Source organism: Triticum aestivum, chromosome 7D (assembly GCF_018294505.1).
Source record: "Triticum aestivum cultivar Chinese Spring chromosome 7D, IWGSC CS RefSeq v2.1, whole genome shotgun sequence".
In the NCBI taxonomy this organism is placed as follows: Eukaryota; Viridiplantae; Streptophyta; class Magnoliopsida; order Poales; family Poaceae; genus Triticum; species Triticum aestivum.
In genome coordinates, this window is record NC_057814.1 from 452,168,223 (window position 1) to 452,185,570 (window position 17,348).

A 17,348-nucleotide genomic window follows, 5' to 3' on the forward strand; every position below is an offset into this window, starting at 1 on the left:
TAGTTGCTACCATCATCTTTCAAGTTAGCTTTCTCTAGGAACGCATTAAAATTCAAAGGAACAATAGCACGGGCCATTGATCTACAACAACATAGACATGCAAAATACTATCAGGTACTAAGTTCATGATAAATTAAAGTTCAATTAATCATATTACTTAAGAACTCCCACTTAGATAGACATCCCTCTAATCATCTAAGTGATCACGTGATCCAAATCAACTAAACCATGTCCGATCATCACATGAGATGGAGTAGTTTTCAATGGTGAACATCACTATGTTGATCATATCTACTATATGATTCACGCTCGACCTTTCGGTCTCAGTGTTCCGAGGCCATATCTGCATATGCTAGGCTCGTCAAGTTTAACCCGAGTATTCTGCGTGTGCAAAACTGGCTTGCACCCGTTGTATGTGAACGTAGAGCTTATCACACCCGATCATCACGTGGTGTCTCGGCACGACGAACTGTCGCAACGGTGCATACTCAGGGAGAACACTTGTACCTTGAAATTTAGTGAGAGATCATCTTATAATGCTACCGCCGTACTAAGCAAAATAATATGCATAAAGGATAAACATCACATGCAATCAATATACGTGATATGATATGGCCATCATCATCTTGTGCCTTTGATCTCCATCTCCAAAGCACCGTCATGATCACCATCGTCACCGGCTTGACACCTTGATCTCCATCGAAGCATCGTTGTCGTCTCGCCAACTATTGCTATCACGACTATCGCTACCGCTTAGTGATAAAGTAAAGCAATTACATGGTGATTGCATTTCATACAATAAAGCGATAACCATATGGCTCCTGCCAGTTGTCGATAACTCTGTTACAAAACATGATCATCTCATACAACAATTTATATCATCACGTCTTGACCATATCACATCACAACATGCCCTGCAAAAACAAGTCAGACGTCCTCTACTTTGTTGTTGCAAGTTTTACGTGGCTGCTACGGGCTTAGCAAGAATCGTTCTTACCTATGCATCAAAACCACAATGATTTTTCGTCAAATGTGTTGTTTTAACCTTCAACAAGGACCGGGCGTAGTCACACTCGATTCAACTAAAGTTTAAGAAACAGACACCCACTAGCCATCTATGTGCGAAGCACGTCGGTAGAACCAGTCTCGCGTAAGTGTACGCGTAATGTCGGTCTGAGCCGCTTCATCCAACAATACCGCGAATCAAAGTATGACATGCTGGTAAGCAGTATGACTATTATCGCCCACAACTCTTTGTGTTCTACTCGTGCATATAACAACTACGCATAGACCTGGCTCTGATGCCACTGTTGGGGAACGCAGTATTTCAAAACATTTCCTACGATCACGCAAGATCTATCTAGGAGATGCATAGCAACGAGCGGGAGAGTGTGTCCACGTACCCTCGTAGACCGAAAGTGGAAGCGTTAAGTAACGCGGTTGATGTAGTCGAACGTCTTCGCGATCCAACCGATCAAGTACCGAACGCACGGCACCTCCGTGATCTGCACACGTTCAGCTCGGTGACGTCCCTTGAACTCTTGATCCAGCTAAGGCCGAGGGAGAGTTTCGTCAGCACGACGGCGTGATGACGGTGATGATGACGTTATCGACGTAGGGCTTCGCCTAAGCACTACAACGATATGACCGAGGTGGAAATCTGTGGAGGGGGGCACCGCACATGGCTAAACAATCAACTTGTGTCTTCTAGGGTGCCCCCCTGCCCCCGTATATAAAGGAGCAAGGGGGAGGCCGGCCGGCCCTCATAGGGCACGCCCCAAGTAGGATTCCTACTAGGAATCCTATTCCTAGTAGGTTTCCAACAAGGGAAGTGAGGGGGAAGGAAGGAGACGGGGAGAGGGAGAGGGAAAGAGGGGGGCGCCGCCCCCTCCTAGTCCAATTCGGACTCCTCAAGGGGGGCGCGCGGCCAGCCCTAGGGGCCCGTCCTCTCTCCCTCACAAGGCCCATGTTGGCCCATTAGTTCCCCCGGGGGTTCCAATAACCCCCCGGCACTCTGATATTTATCCGGTGACCCCCCAGAACTCATCCGGTGTCCGAATAACATCGTCCAATATATCAATCTTTATGTCTCAACCATTTCGAGACTCCTCGTCATGTCCGTGATCACATCCGGGACTTCGAACAATCTTCGGTACATCAAAACACATAAACTCATAATACCGATCGTCATTGAACGTTAAGCGTGCGGACCCTGCGGGTTCGAGAACTATGTAGACATGACCGAGACTCATCTCCGGTCAATAACCAATAGCGGAGCCTGGATGCTCATATTGGCTTCCACATATTCTACGAAGATCTTTATCGGTCAAACCGCATAACAGCATACGTCGTTCCCTTTGTCATCGGTATGTTACTTGCCCGAGATTCGATCGTCGGTATCTCAATACCTAGTTCAATCTCATTACTGGCAAGTCTCTTTACTCGTTCCATAATGCATCATCCCACAACTAACTCATTAGTCACATTGCTTGCAAGGCTTATAGTGGTGTGCATTACCGAGAGGGCACAGAGAGACCTCTCTGACAATCGGAGTGACAAATCCTAATCTTGACCTATGCCAACTCAACAAACACCATCGGAGACACCTGTAGAGCATCTTTATAATCACCCAGTTACGTTGTGACGTTTGATAGCACACTAAGTGTTCCTCTGGTATTCGGGAGTTGCATAATCTCATAGTCATAGGAACATGTATAAGTCATGAAGAAAGCAATAGGAACAAACTAGGCGATCATCATGCTAAGCTAACGGATGGGTCTTGTCAATCACATCATTCTCTAATGATGTGATCCCATTAATCAAATGACAACTCACGTCTATGGTTAGGAAACTTAACCATCTTTGATTAACGAGCTAGTCAAGTAGAAGCATACTAGTGACACTCTGTTTGTCTATGTATTCACACATGTACTAAGTTTCCGGTTAATACAATTCTAGCATGAATAATAAACATTTATCATGATATGAGGAAATATAAATAACAACTTTATTATTGCCTCTAGGGCATATTTCCTTCTATAGAGGCTTCGTGATGAACTATAATATGCAAGGGATGGAAAAGACAATTCCCGAGCTCTTCACGATGCTAAAGGCTGTGGAGGTAGAAATCAAGAAGGAGCATCAAGTGTTGATGGTTAAGAAGACCACTAGTTTCAAGAAAAAGGGCAAAGGGAAGAAGGGGAACTTCAAGAAGAACGACAAGCAAGTTGCTGCTCAAGAAAAGAAGCCCAAGTCTGAACCTAAGCCTGAAACTGAGTGTTTCTACTGCAAAGGGACTGGTCACTTGAAGCGGAACCGCCCCAAGTATTTGGCGGATAAGAAGGATGGCAAAGTGAAAGGTATATTTGATATATATGTTATTGATGTGTACCTTACTAGTGCTCGTATCCCCCTCTCTCCCATCTAGGGGGAACGTGAAGGAAGAATAAGAAGAAGGAGGGCTCTCTCCCCCTCTCTCCCGGTGGCGCCGGAACGCCGCCGGGGCCATCATCGTGCCAACGATCTACACCAACAACTTCACCGTCGTCACCACCAACTCTCTCCCCCTTTATGCAGCGGTGTAACACCCCTTCTCCCCGCTGTAATCTCTACTTGAACATGGTGCTTAACGCTATATATTATTTCCCAATGATGTATGGCCATCCTATGATGTTTGAGTAGATTCGTTTTGTCCTCTAGGTTAATTGATGATTGTGATTGGTTTGAGTTGCATGTTTTATTATTGGTGCTGTCCTATGGTCCTCTCCGTGTCGCGCAAGCGTGAGGGATCCCCGCTGTAGGGTTTGCAATATGTTCATGGTTTGCTTATTTTCTGCGTTTCGTGAGTGAATGAAACACAAACACGGATAAGTGGGTCATGGCGTATGGGAATAAAGAGGACTTGATACTTTAATGCTATGGTTGGGTTTTACCTTAATGATCTTTAGTAGTTGTGGATGCTTGCTAGAGTTCCAATCATAAGTGTATATGATCCAAGAAGAGAAAGTATGTTAGCTTATGCCTCTCCCTCATATAAAATTGCAATAATGATTACCGGTCTAGTTATCGATTGCCTAGGAACAAATAACTTTCCCGTGACAAAAAGCTCTCTACTAAAACTAACATAGTTGTGTCTTTATCTAAACAGCCCCTAGCTTTTATTTACATGCTCTTTATTATCCTGCAAAGCTAGCCTACGACACCTACAAAGTACTTCTACTTTCATACTTGTTCTAGGTAAAACGAACGTTGTAGCGATCCGACTTCAAACGGTCAAATCTCTATGCATAAGTGTCATCCCTGGATCGGTAATGCTGACACACACAGTACTTGAAGGATTTATAACAGAGTGCAATCACACACTTATTACATCGAATGTCTCAAAAGAGAACTTATTACAATAATATGGCTTAAGGCCATCTAATAAAGATAACTGCGGAAGCATCGAAGGTAAATGAGTCCATCAACTCCAACGGCATATCTGAGTGCACGACAATGACCTAGCGCACCTTACTCTTCGTCTGAAAAGTCCGCAACATAATACGTTGCAGCCCGAAACGGGCCAGCACATGGAATATGCTGGCAAAATAACACTGTAGAGCAATGAACAAGATAAATGCTAACACTACATGCATATATGGCTCGTGGAGACTCTAAGTTTATTCTGCGTAAAGCTAGTTTTTCCCTACAACAAAGGAATATATTTTGTTTAACTATCATGGTGGTTGATAAACATTGAGAAGGTTCCTCCAACTCAATCCCAATTAAACAGTATTAATAACCCAACAAATTAATTGAATGAGTGATGAGATCAAATCAATAATTCAAGTACCAGATACTCAAGATGTCCATAACCGAGGAGACGGCTAATCATGATTAGTTTATACACTCTGCAGAGGTTTGTGCACTTTTCCTCATCAACTACTTCCCAAAACCAACATGTTAATCATGATTAGTTTATACACTCTGCAGAGGTCTGCAATGTTTGAGGATTGGAGTAATGCATAAAAACTGGGTAATGAAGGGATATGATCAAAGTGTTACTTGCCTTGCTGACAATCTGCAAACCCTAGGGGCTCGTAGTAGCACGCTTCGCACTCCGGTAATTCTATCGCAAACAAACAATATCATACATAAGCACTCAAGCATAGATGCAAGGGTAAAACTCAGATAAGAAGTTCCAAACTGAAAATTCAACTGAAGAGCTTCGATTTGCAAAAAGAATCAATCAAATCGGAGCTATGAAACTCAAACTACGATCAAAAGAAGTTCGAATTCAAATCTGCTTGAAACCAAATTTTCAATTGTCAAAATCATGTTCAAGTTGATTAACTGGAAAGAGGGGTTCGAGACGAAGATTTTGGCGTTGGTTTCACTGGATTTGGACGAACGGTTGAAAAGTTGCGAGGGTTTGAATATCAGGGGCTAATCTGCGATAAAATAATTCGCAGATAGGTCCCTGACCAAAAAACAGAAAAAGAAAAATCTATTGGACGAACGTCCGCTAACAGAGACAAACGAACGAATTCGTTCATTATTAGATCTAAACGAACGAACGTTCGCAAAATAGATCTAAACCGAAAAGAAAACCGATCTAAAAAACCTAATTAGATCTAGGGTTTACCGAAGTAAACCGACGAAAACTGGACAAAACCGGTCGGTGGCGGTGGCGGATCCGAACGGCGGCGACGGCAGCGGGTGGCGGCGGCGGCGGCGCGGGGCTTCGGGCGGCGGCGGCGGCAGCGGCAGGCGGCGGCGGCTAGCGCGGGCGGCGGCTGTGGGCTTGTGGCGGTGGGGCGAAGTGGGGAGGCGAGGGGGCTCCGGCGGCGTCTTATAAAGACCTTGGGGGCTGGCTTGGGCAAGGGGGGGCGGCGGAGTCCGAGCCGGACTCCTGATGGGGTCCGCCGGCGGCACGGCGGCGAGGCGCGGGGAGGCGGTGGCGCGGGCGGGCCGGCCTGCTCGGCTGGGCCTTCGGCCCAATCGAGCGGGATTTTTTTTAAAATAAATTCCGCCGATAAACAAAAATCCTAATAAAATATAAAAAAATTCTAAAATGCCAAAAACAATTTTCACCGTCTAAATAAAATATTTAGAACAAAGTGAACATTTTCCTAGCCTAAAATGCAATTTTGAAAATTGCATATTTTTTTCTAATTCAAATAAAATCTCGAATAAAATTCAGATAAAATATTTATTTGATTTTAAAAGTTTTCCTCCAATATTTCTCTCTTTTTGAAGAAGTCATATTATCTTCTCTCTTTTATTTTAATATTTGAAATATTCGGAGAGAAAAATTATTAAAACCAAAATGATCCTATTTTCAAATTTGAGAAAGTTCAAATATGAAAATAATGAAATCCCCAACTCTCTTCGTGGGTCCTTGAGTTGCTTAAGATTTCTAGGATCAAAACCAAAATGCAAATAAAATATGATATGCATATGATGACCTATGTATAACATCCAAATTGAAAATTTGGGATGTTACAAACGTAAAGCGTGCGTAGAGTTGTATCGGTGGTTGATACAACTTGAGGGAATATTTGCTCTACCTTTAGCTCCTCGTTGGGTTCGACACTCTTACTTATCGAAAGAGGCTACAACTGATCCCCTATACTTGTGGGTTATCAGCAAGGATCCACGCATCGACCCTTTTTGCGTATGGGGCAATGAGATATTCATGAACAAGCATCAAGTGAGGAAACTTATAAGGATTATTAGCAAAAATATATGAACCGTGGCAAGCAAATTATTTGTTTATGCTCTATCCAACACAACAGTGAGATGTAGGATGGTAACTACAAACTCTGCAACCTTCTCTTTTTACTGCTCATTATGAGTTGTTAGACAACAAAGTCTGAATCTTTTTCGTTCGCAGTGGTTCCCGAAGCAGTTTACTCAAGATTACCACACAAAGTATATGATTGGTGAACATGCAATGAAGGTTAAAGTATTTCATCCAGACTACAATGAGCATCGAGAAGTTCTAATGAAGACAGTGAAGGATGGATGGGCAGCCATCACAAGGGGTTGGCCTAGAGTTGTGTGTGCATTACGCTTGGAGGAGGGAACAATATGGGCATTCCGCTTCACCTTCTACAGCAACCAGAATGTCTTTCGCCTCTCTCTTTACAGTCTTTAGTACAACTGTGGTTCATCATTCTTTACTTGGTGCTTCTGTAGTTCTTTAGTATATGTACCTGTGCATCGAATTATGCATTCGTGATTGAACCTATATTTGTAACAAACATGTTTCGATATGAAATAAGTGATTGCCTACTTTCAAGTAAAATATATGATTTTTAAATTAGGGATTACACTGCACACTGTTTGCGAAAGCGAAACGTCTGCGATAGACGTGGAGATCAGACACATTTCTCGGATCCACTACGTGTGCGAACAATCTCTACTACACACACGATCAGCCAAGAAAAAACGTGTGCGATTAACAACAACATCACATACAGTTCCTTCTTATTAAATGTTTGCGAAAATCACCTAATCACACACGCTTGGCAATTATAGACTGTTTATGATGTTGTGCGCATCGCAAACGTTTGGTCATAGAAGAACGCGTGCGATAGGTCTTCATCCGACGCAGCCATGACAAATGAATCGTGTGGGATGTATTCAAGCTTCGCATACAGTTTTATAGGGACAATTGTATGCGCTCTTACATCGAATCGCATACAGTCGAGGAAAAGTGAATGTGTGTGATTTCCTGCTTATCATACACGTTATGTAATCGTGAACTATTTGTGATGGGTCACGCATCATAAACGTAGCACCACAGAATAGCGACTGTGATGGCAATGCGAGCACAAACGAGTTGCAAGGATGAAGCGTTTCGGATATTCGAGATATCAGAAACAGTTTTATAGGGACAACTGTATGCATCAAGACTCCCTATCACCGACGGTTTCTGGGTCGTGCGGGAAGGACACCCCTATCGCACACACACTCACTTGGCGACGGTTAAAAACGTCGTCGCGGAAAGGGGCTAAAACCGTTTGTATAGCACCTCCTGTACTAGTGATAGCATTGAAAATCTTTTGAGAACTAATAAATTCTTTAATGGTGTTCTCAAGATCAGTAGGTATCCTATTATTATTGTTGTAAGAATTTCCATAGGAATTACCATAATTATTAGAGGAATTTCTGGGATACGGTCTAGGATTGAAATTACCTCTATAAGCATTATTGTTGAAATTATTTGTAGAGACAAAGTTCACATCAGTAGCATCATTAGTTTGCTCAATCAAACTAGATAGTGGCACATCATTAGGATCAATTTTAGCATTTTTACTAGCAAGCACTTTCATAAGAGCATCCATTTTATCACTCAAAGTAGAGACTTCTTCAACATAGTTTACCTTCTTACCAGTTGGAGCTCTTTCGGTGTGCCACTGTGAACAATTTTTCATTATATTATCAAGGACTTTTGTAGTTTCTCCCGATGTGATTTCCATAAAAGTACCACCTGCAGCAGAGACTAGAGATTTCACGATGCAAAGTTCAGTCCCGCATAGAAATTTTGTATAATCATCCACAAGCTTAAACCATGAGTGGGACAATTTCTAATCATTAATTTCATTCTCTCCCAAGATTTTGCAACATGTTCATGCTCAAGTTTCTTAAATTTCATAATTTAATTTCTAAGAGAAATTATCTTAGCGGGAGAAAAATACTTGGCAATAAAAGCATCCTTACACTTAACCCCTGAATCAATACTATTGCGAAGCAAGGATGAAAACCAAGTTTTAGCACGATCTCTTAGCGAGAAAGGAAATAATTTCAACTTTATAATATCATTTTACACACCTTTTTTTCTTTTGCATATCACAGAAAGTATTACGATGGGAAGCAACATCCTCATTAGGATTTCCATGAAATTATTCTTTCATAACAAGATGTAGGAAAGCAGCATTAATATCATATGACTCCGCACTAGTGGCGGTAGGAGCAATTGGAGTAACAATAAAATCATTATTGTTAGTACTTTAGAAGTCACACAACTTGGTGTTTTCTTGAGACATAGCGACAAAGCAAGCAAACAAGCAAACTAACAAAGTGAAATATTTTTGTCTTTTATGAGAAGTGGAGGGAGATGAAAAACAGAGACAAATAAAAAGGCAAATGAAAAGGAAAATAAAAAGTAGAGCAAGTGGATGATAGTTTGTATGTAGGAACCTGATAAGAATTCGATGATGTCTCCCCGCCAAAAGTGCCAGAAATTCTTCCTGCTACTTGTAAATTGCGTTGGGTTTTTCCCCGAAGAGGGGGGTTTGAAGCAGTACAGTAGAGGTAAGTATTTCCCTCTGTGAGAACCAAGGTTATCAAACCAATAGGATAACCACGCAAACTCTTGTTGTCAGCACCTACACACACAAAAGCAAATACTTACATCCAACACGGGCAAGAGGGTTCTCAATCCCCTTGAACTCGTTACTTGCAAGGATTAATTCTGATAGTGATAGATAGATAAAAAGAAAAGTAAAACAAAAGTAAATAGATTGCGGCAAAATATTTTTGGTTTTAATAATATGATAAAAGTAGACCCGGGGGCCATAGTTTTCACTAGAGGCTTCACTCTCGAACACATAGTATACGGTGGGTAAACAAAATACTGATGTGCAATTGGTAGAAAAGCGCATAGTTATGAGGTTATCCATGGCAATGATCACACATATAGGCATCACGTCTGTGACAAGTACACCGACTCCTGCCTGCATCTACTACTATTACTCCAGCAATCGGCCGCTATCCAGCATGCATCTATGGTATTAAGTTCATGACAAACAGAGTAACACTTTAAGCAAGATGACATGATGTAAACAAAGTAAACTCAATAAATATGAAGAAACTCCATCGTTTTATCCTTAATGGAAAAAATACAATATGTGCCTCGCTGCCCCTACATTCACTAGGTGAGGACACCGCAAGATTGAACCCATTACAAAGCACCTCTCCCATTGAAGATAAATATCTCTAGTTGGCCAAACCAAATTGATAGAACGGAGAGAAATACAAAGTTACCATAATCAAGCATAATAAAGTTAATAAAAGACCCAATTACTTTCAATGAATAATCTGATCATAAACCCACAATTCATCAGATCCCGACAAACACACCGCAAAAGAAGATTACATCGGATAGAACTCCAAGAAGATCAAGGAGAACGTTGTATTGAAGATCAAAGAGAGAGAAGAAGCCATCTAGCTACTAGCTATGGACCCGTAGGTCTATGGTAAACTACTCACGCATCATCGAAAGGCAGCAAGGATGATGTAGAAGCCCTCCGTGATCGGTTCCCCCTTCGACAGAGTACCGGAAAAGGCCTCTATATGGGATCGCGGAAGAACAGAAGGTTGCGGCGGCGAAAAAAGTGTTTCGGGTGGCTCTCTGGGGTTTTCCCATTCTTTGAAAATTTATAGAAGTGGAATTAGATCAGACGGAGCCACGTGGGGCCCACAAGGTAACAAGGCACGCCTACCTCCCAGGGCGTGCCCGGTTGCCTTTTCGTCTCCTCACTTCGTATCTGGTCTCATCCCGAAGCTTCTAGGGTCTCTTATGTCCGGGAAAAAAACGTCAAAAACTTTCGTAGCGTTTGGACTCCATTTGGTACTGATTTTCTCAAAAAACAAAAACAAGCAGAAAACAACAACTGGCACTAGACACTGGATTAATAGGTTAGTTCCCAAAAATGGTATAAAATAGCATAAAAATGCATATAAAGTATCCAAGATTGATAATATAGTAGCATGAAAGAATCAAAAATTATAGATACATTGCGGACGTATCAATGGCACAACCGCTGATTCGTGGGACGAGTACCTACGGATGTCTGAGAGCACATGAGAAGATGTCGCGGTCAAGTTTGCAAGTGTCGTGGTCGAGGTGTTCGAACCTCGGTACCTCGGAGAACCAACTATATATGGTAGACACCAAGAGGCTCCTGGCAATCTCATAAGCAAGAGGGTGGTTAGGTTTGCTTGGATCTCTTGATTGCATGCACTAGAAATGGAGGAACTGCCCGAAAGCTTTTACAAGGGCAATATCAGGGTCATGTTAAGAAGCCCACCATCATTCTTGAAACTGTTGCATCACAGGATCTCTAGATTTGGCATGCTTCCCTTGGCATGCCCGGGTCTCATAATGACATCAATGTGCTGCAAAGATCGCCATTGTTTGGGAAGCTGACTAAAGGAAACGCTCCTCCTTGCCACTATATTGTCAATGGACATGAATACAACACGGACTACTATCTGGTTGACGGTATCTATCCTCCATGGGCTACCGTTGTCAGCACCATCTCAAACGCAGTCGGCCGGAAAAAGGCTCACTTTGCCCAAAGACAAGAAGCAGCTAGAAAGGATGTCGAGAGGCATTTGGAGTTCTGGAGGCCCATATGGCAGTTGTTTGTGGACCTTCTAAACAATGGGATCCGGAAACCTTTTGGGGGGTGATGACAGGTCATGTGATCATGCACAACACGATCGTCGAGGATGAGGGTGACGATGCTGCCGTAGCTCTGGAATTTGAGAACATGAGTGATCCTATCCAACTTTCGGGCTAGAATCTGGGCACATTTGCGGAGATTATTCAAATGCATCAACAAGTTCGGCATCGACCAACTCACGAGCAGCTGAAGGAAGATTTGTTTGAGTATCAGTGGGTAGTGAAAGGGGACAACAATGTTGGGATGTAATATTTGAACTTTTAACTAGTGTTGGATGCAGCTATTTGAACGTTTATACCCTTTGCATGTGGCTATTTGATCGTGCGGACTTGAAAAAAAAAGACAGGATGTGTGCAGCTATGGTTAGATGTGTCCTCCCGCATCCGTGTCCGCGGACCCTCTGTCCGCGAATGAATGCGAGAGGAAATTTACGGGTTGCCATTGGAGATGCCCTAAAGCAAACAACTTGGAAAGAAATTGGCAGGTTTTTTTTTTTTGATAAAGGGAAAGAAAACCTCTAATGCAAAAAGAAAAAGACCAAGAGAAGACACGAGGAGGAGGACAGGGTGGAGTGGGCGACACACTGGCAGCACAGTGGACTTCAGTTAGAATCTGCACAGCATCGTCAGCAGCACAGCCTGCACAAAGCGTATTCCTCCTTCGTACAACCACCAGAGATTCTGCCATGAATTGTCAACACGACACAACCAGCCATAACACAAACGAAAAAGGAGAGGAGCACAAGGCCGGAATACCGCGTACGTCCACGGCGAACAAATTTCCCATCCCCATACAGCTTTTCCGTTCCCCTGCTGCTCTGGATTGATCATCTTTTTTTTCTTTTTCTTGCTCTAATAATAACTAAAGAATAGCCGGAATAAACACACAGCTGTAATGTACGTACTAGACACAAACGCGGCCAGAATCCGTGGAAGGAGAAGAGAACAAATGGAAGCGACCGGGCAGGGGAGCGCGGGCCCGGCCTTCCCCTGTCCTGTGCCATCAAATCCTAAAGGTCCTGCTCTGCTCTGCTCTGATGATCTACTCTACTACTAGTACTAGTAGTCAGTTAGCGAGGGCCATCCATGGCGAAGCTGCTTTCCGTTAGCGGTTCCGTGCCATTAGGCATATGTACACACGGCACGGCGGGGTCATTTCTGTCAATTCCTAGAGTGAGGCTAGAGGCCTAGAGAGAGAGAGAGAGAGCTCGTCGCTAGCGTGGACCGACGCGGACGGCGGGGGCGACGACAGGGGGCGGAAGATCACGGGCGCGCCGTACTGCGGGTGGAGCAGCATCAGCACCGTCGGCGCGTGCACGTACTTGGGCGACGGCCTCAGCTCGAAGCGCTGGAGCAGGACGGCCACGGTGAGCTTGGCCTCGAGCAGGGCGAGGTTCTGGCCGACGCACATCCGGGACCCGAGCCCGAACGGGATGAACGCCAGCGGGTGCGTCGCCGCCCGGGCCGCGCCGCCGGCGAACCGGCCGGGGTTGAACTGCGCCGCGTCGGGCCCCCAGAACCTGGCGTCGTGGTGGATCGCCATGATCGGGATCAGCAGCTCCGTGTCGCGCGGGATCGCCAGGTCGCCGAGGGTGACGTCCACCTTGGCCCTGCGGATGGTGGCCACGGCCGGTGGGTACAGCCTCAGCGTCTCGTTCAGGATCATCCCCAGCTGGAACGGGACACGGAGAAGAAACAAGGTGAGTCTTTTTTTGTCGCTGCGGAGTTACCGGAATACCCCTCCGGTCCGGACGTTTTGTTTGAAAAGATCATCCTTCGGTAGTAAGTACTTTCGGTTTCGGAACAGTGTTGTGTGGGTGGCGTACCGTTTTCAGCTTGTGCAGGTGCTCCTTGGCGGGGAGCTCGCCGAGGCCGCACACGGCGAGGACCTCCTGCCGGGCGCGGTCCTGCCACTCCGGGTGCATGGCGAGGAGCACCGTGGCCCAGGTCAGCAGGTTGGTGGTCGTCTGCTTGCCGGCGAAGAAGAACGTCTTGCACTCCTCCACCATGTCCTCCACCGGCATGGCCTGCGACTTCTTGTCGCGGGCATTTATCATCAGCCCCAGCAGGTCCCTGAAGCCGCCGCTGTTGCCCTTCTCCTTGATCTCCGCCTCGTGGTCCTCGGCGGCGTCGCTGCGCCGGCCGATGAGCTGGACTAGGCCCCGCCTGATCTCCCTGTCCAGGCCCCACGACATCCGGTTCTTCTTGGTCGGCAAGAACCTGCAGATCAATTGAATTGACGACGGCGGACACATGAGTACACAAGTATGCAGATGTTAATGGAGAATCTCTGAGCGGTGACTTGACTGATTCGGTTGGGATTAATGACGTATTTGACGTACCGGTAGCCCGGGACGAGCACCTTGCGGAAGGCCTCGGAGGCGAAGGCCATGAGGCGGCCCTGCATGCGGAACACCACGCGGCCGGAGGCGTAGCTGCGCCCGAACGTGGCGCGCGTGATGGCCTCCTCGGCCACCGCCTGGAACCACTCCGCCACGTCCACCTCCACCTCGCCGCCGCTCGCGCACGCCATCGCCCGCCACCTCTCCGCCAGCGCCGCCACTGACCTGCCGACGTGCGGCACCAGCCGCTGCAAAAAAAAACATCGCCGGCGCGGCGCCGTGTCACTCGCTGCACACTGACCAAGCCGAGCGGGCCAAAGAGAAAGGGCGGTATGCGTTTCATCAGTACGTTGAGGTTGTCGGGGTAGAAGGCGGGGGCGAGAACGCGGCGGTGGAGGGCCCACTTGTCGCCGTGCAGGCTGACGAGCCCGTCTCCCTCGAGCTGCCGGACGATGGGGTGCGCCTCGTAGCGGTCGAACGCCTCCGCGCGCGTGAGGAAGATCTCGCGGACGAGCTCGGGGTCCGCCACCGTGAGCCGCGGCGTCGGCCCGAACCATATCAAGAACGTCGGCCCTGCGCCGCCACGACAAGACCCAACCACCATTAGAACTCCACCCATTGATTGCGGAGAACGTGAGCTGCTGACAGCGAGAGAAGGGAAGAAACACGCGGCGCATGCATGCGTACCGTAGATCTTCCTCCAGTAGTGGTAGAAGGCGAGCACCCGGGGCAGCGCGTTGTGGGAGGTGGCCGGCGACATGGGCTTGGCGGTGGCCTCCGCCATGAGTGCCACCATCTCCCGGACGCAGCCGACGAGGAAGCGGTACGGCGGGCCGCGCACGCCCTGCCGCGCGAAGTGCGCCTCCAGCCGCCGCGGCCGCCACCACAGCGCGTCCGTCACCCGCGCCGCCACGTGCAGGAGCAGGCACGCCGCCGTGACGGCGACGGCCAGCCCCCTCCACGTCGACCACCAGTTCTCCGGCGCCCCCATACCTTCCTCCTTTTGCTTCTTGATTGAAACAGAAGGGCACCCGGGAGAACAGGGGTCCGATCCCTCGACGAGCGTTTGGGTCAGCGCGGTGGCCGGTGGGTTGCTCGAGCGTTTGTTGGGTTGGTTTGGAAATGAGAAAGGAGCAGGAGGAGGGAGGGAGGGCGGGAGGAGGCGGCCGTTATATAGGGGAGCGGCCGGCGGCGTTGGTCGGGCCCAGCCCGCGCTCTGTTCTGCTCTGTTTCTGTTCATGCTTTGGGTTTGTCCCAGTCAACGAGTTAGGTTTAAGCCCAAGCCTCCTGGGTTGACCATGCTGGCTGGCTTGCTGAACTGATGTGGCATTTCCTGTTTTCTGTTGCAAATTGTAAAGGAGAGCAAAACCCGGAAATGGAACGTGAAAGGCACGGGTTAAAATCACGCATTATTTCTGAATTCATTTCAGGATTTCCGGCGATGCGCTTTCAGTGGGAGGAGACGTCCCGTCGATGATGAGGCCTCTGCGATGACTTCGTAAATCTCAGGATAATATGCCGACTCAGTCTCTCGAAGGTGCTCATAGGAGTAGAGTGTGCGTGTATGCGTACATACGGGTGAGTGTATGCGCGTATGTGTGAGCGCTTACATTTGTATTGTGTTCAAAAAAAATAGGAGGCTATTGGAGACAATTTTTTTTTCTCTCCTACTTAAAATAAGTAACGTTATGTTGTCCACCACCTCCTTTGTCCAACATTCTCCCTTTTCCTCCGGACTTTTACTCACTTACAAAATAAAAGTATGTTTTCTTTGCCAAGATAATGAGTTCTTACCAAATAAGTGGTTACCAAATAAAATCCTAAATGCATTTAGGTAGATAAATCACGGTCACGGGTATCACTTGATAAATAATTATTTAGACAAGCACACTTGTATGAAAGGTAATCATCGAAAGTGCTATTGTGAGCTCGAGCTCATATGACACCGAGTGAACAGTAAATTATGGAGAGAAAATAGATTTTTTCAAAACAATCTGATTTTTTTAGAAAGAAACATTGAAGTTTTTTCTATATGCATGAACATTTTCGCGATGGAATAATATTTGTGGAGGGGTGGACGAAAAAAACATAAATCATGCTTCAAAATGCACCCAATAACACCCTTTTTGAAGCATCGATTTTTTTTTCACATTTCCACAAGTTCGATTCCATCATGAATTTTAGCGTGCATGTAAAAAAACATCATTGTTTCTTGCAAAAAAAGATTTATTATTATTTTTGGATTTTACTATTCATGATGGAATTTTTTGGATTGTACTGCTCACAAACTCCACGTCTGGTAATCATGGGCTAATATACAACAGAATATTTACACCCGTTGCAACGAATAATTAATTATTTAGTTTTCCTTGAAGAAAACAAATGTGAGATTGAATAAACCAAATAACGCCAAAAAATTGAAACTTTGGATATTTTCTCCCAAATAGCTGAGCTTGGCATGTGACTCATATTTCTCATTAAGTAACTAATCAGAGCAATTTTTCATTTAATAATTAATCCTATAATTGTGTTTTTTTGTTAAAACTGCCTAGAATTTTTTCTTACCCTAAATGTTTTAGTATATTGGTTGACTGAGCACAATCAATTGAGAAAAAACACAGCACCAATCTAGTGAAAAGTGCAACATGTATTATTTTGGTCCACACTATAACGTTCTTCCAAGCACATGTTGCATTTTTTTAGTCAACCAGAGTTTCATTTAGCTAAATCAATTGGGCTCGAGTAAGTAATTTAGCAAAACCATTGAAATGTGAAGAAACATTTGTTTTTTTAGTGATTGGTCTAGGTCAACACTACTACAAACCTTGGAAAATGTAAAGGTGAGGAAAACCCAAAAATAACATGTGAAAAGTATAGTTTGAAATTAGGAAATCACCGCCTCAAAATGAATTTACAGACATCTCTCTAATAGAAAGAAGAAATACATGTTTTAAATCATGTCGTATATCAATCGTTGTGTTTCAAAATATACTACGGCATATCCCAATTCATGAAGATCAACTATATGCCACTCTAACCACAAATTAGTAGCGCAATTGTTACCGGAAGCATGAGAGAAAAATGGCAGAGCTTTCTACAAGTCGGGGTAAGGGGGGCCTTCGCCCCCTCCCCCCAGCCTTGCGTAAAACTGTGAAGAATTTATTGTGGAGGCTAACGTAAAGCAAAATAGTCTTTTTGCCCCTCCAGTTTGTCATGATTTGAATTCCGCACATGGGAACTTTTGTTTGGCTCCTCCACTGGATCAGAACCTCATGTTTCGAAATGCACTAGCATCTATGCACAAGCAACAAACCATTGGTCCACCATCAAATTTCTTGGTTCCAAGTTTCAACAGGTACCCCAAAAAATCTGATTATATAAGAACATTATGCATTTAACTTGTTGCTCAAATAAAATCACCAGTATCGTGAAAATATCAAACCACATGGTACTAGTGGTATTTAGAAATATTTACTGTTACAAAGATAAGAATTATATAAATTTTAGAACAATATCTCTATAACAAGCATGTGAGATTAATGTGCATGTCA

At 45.2% G+C, this 17,348-nt stretch overlaps 1 protein-coding gene across 1 annotated transcript; it reads right to left on the reverse strand.

The window, feature by feature from the left end:
• Positions 1-12,334: 12,334 nt before the first annotated feature.
• On the reverse strand, positions 12,335-14,944 carry LOC123168692 (cytochrome P450 734A4). Its single transcript, XM_044586560.1, has 5 exons — positions 14,485-14,944; positions 14,147-14,370; positions 13,798-14,045; positions 13,282-13,675; positions 12,335-13,127 (listed from the first exon to the last, which is right to left on the reverse strand). The coding sequence occupies exons 1-5, from the start codon at positions 14,786-14,788 to the stop codon at positions 12,624-12,626; spliced, it is 1,674 nt and encodes a 557-aa protein (XP_044442495.1). The 5' UTR covers positions 14,789-14,944; the 3' UTR covers positions 12,335-12,623.
• Between the last annotated feature and the right edge of the window lie 2,404 nt (positions 14,945-17,348).

Bases quoted from the DNA above. Each gene is read 5' to 3' on its own strand.
- LOC123168692 (XM_044586560.1), bottom strand. From the start codon at position 14,788: ATGGGGGCGCCGGAGAACTGGTGGTCGACGTGGAGGGGGCTGGCCGTC. The intron at 14,046-14,146 runs GTACTGATGAAA...TTTTTTTTGCAG, and splicing joins TCTACCCCGACAACCTCAAC to CGGCTGGTGCCGCACGTCGG. The intron at 13,676-13,797 runs GTACGTCAAATA...ATTGATCTGCAG, and splicing joins GTGCTCGTCCCGGGCTACCG to GTTCTTGCCGACCAAGAAGA.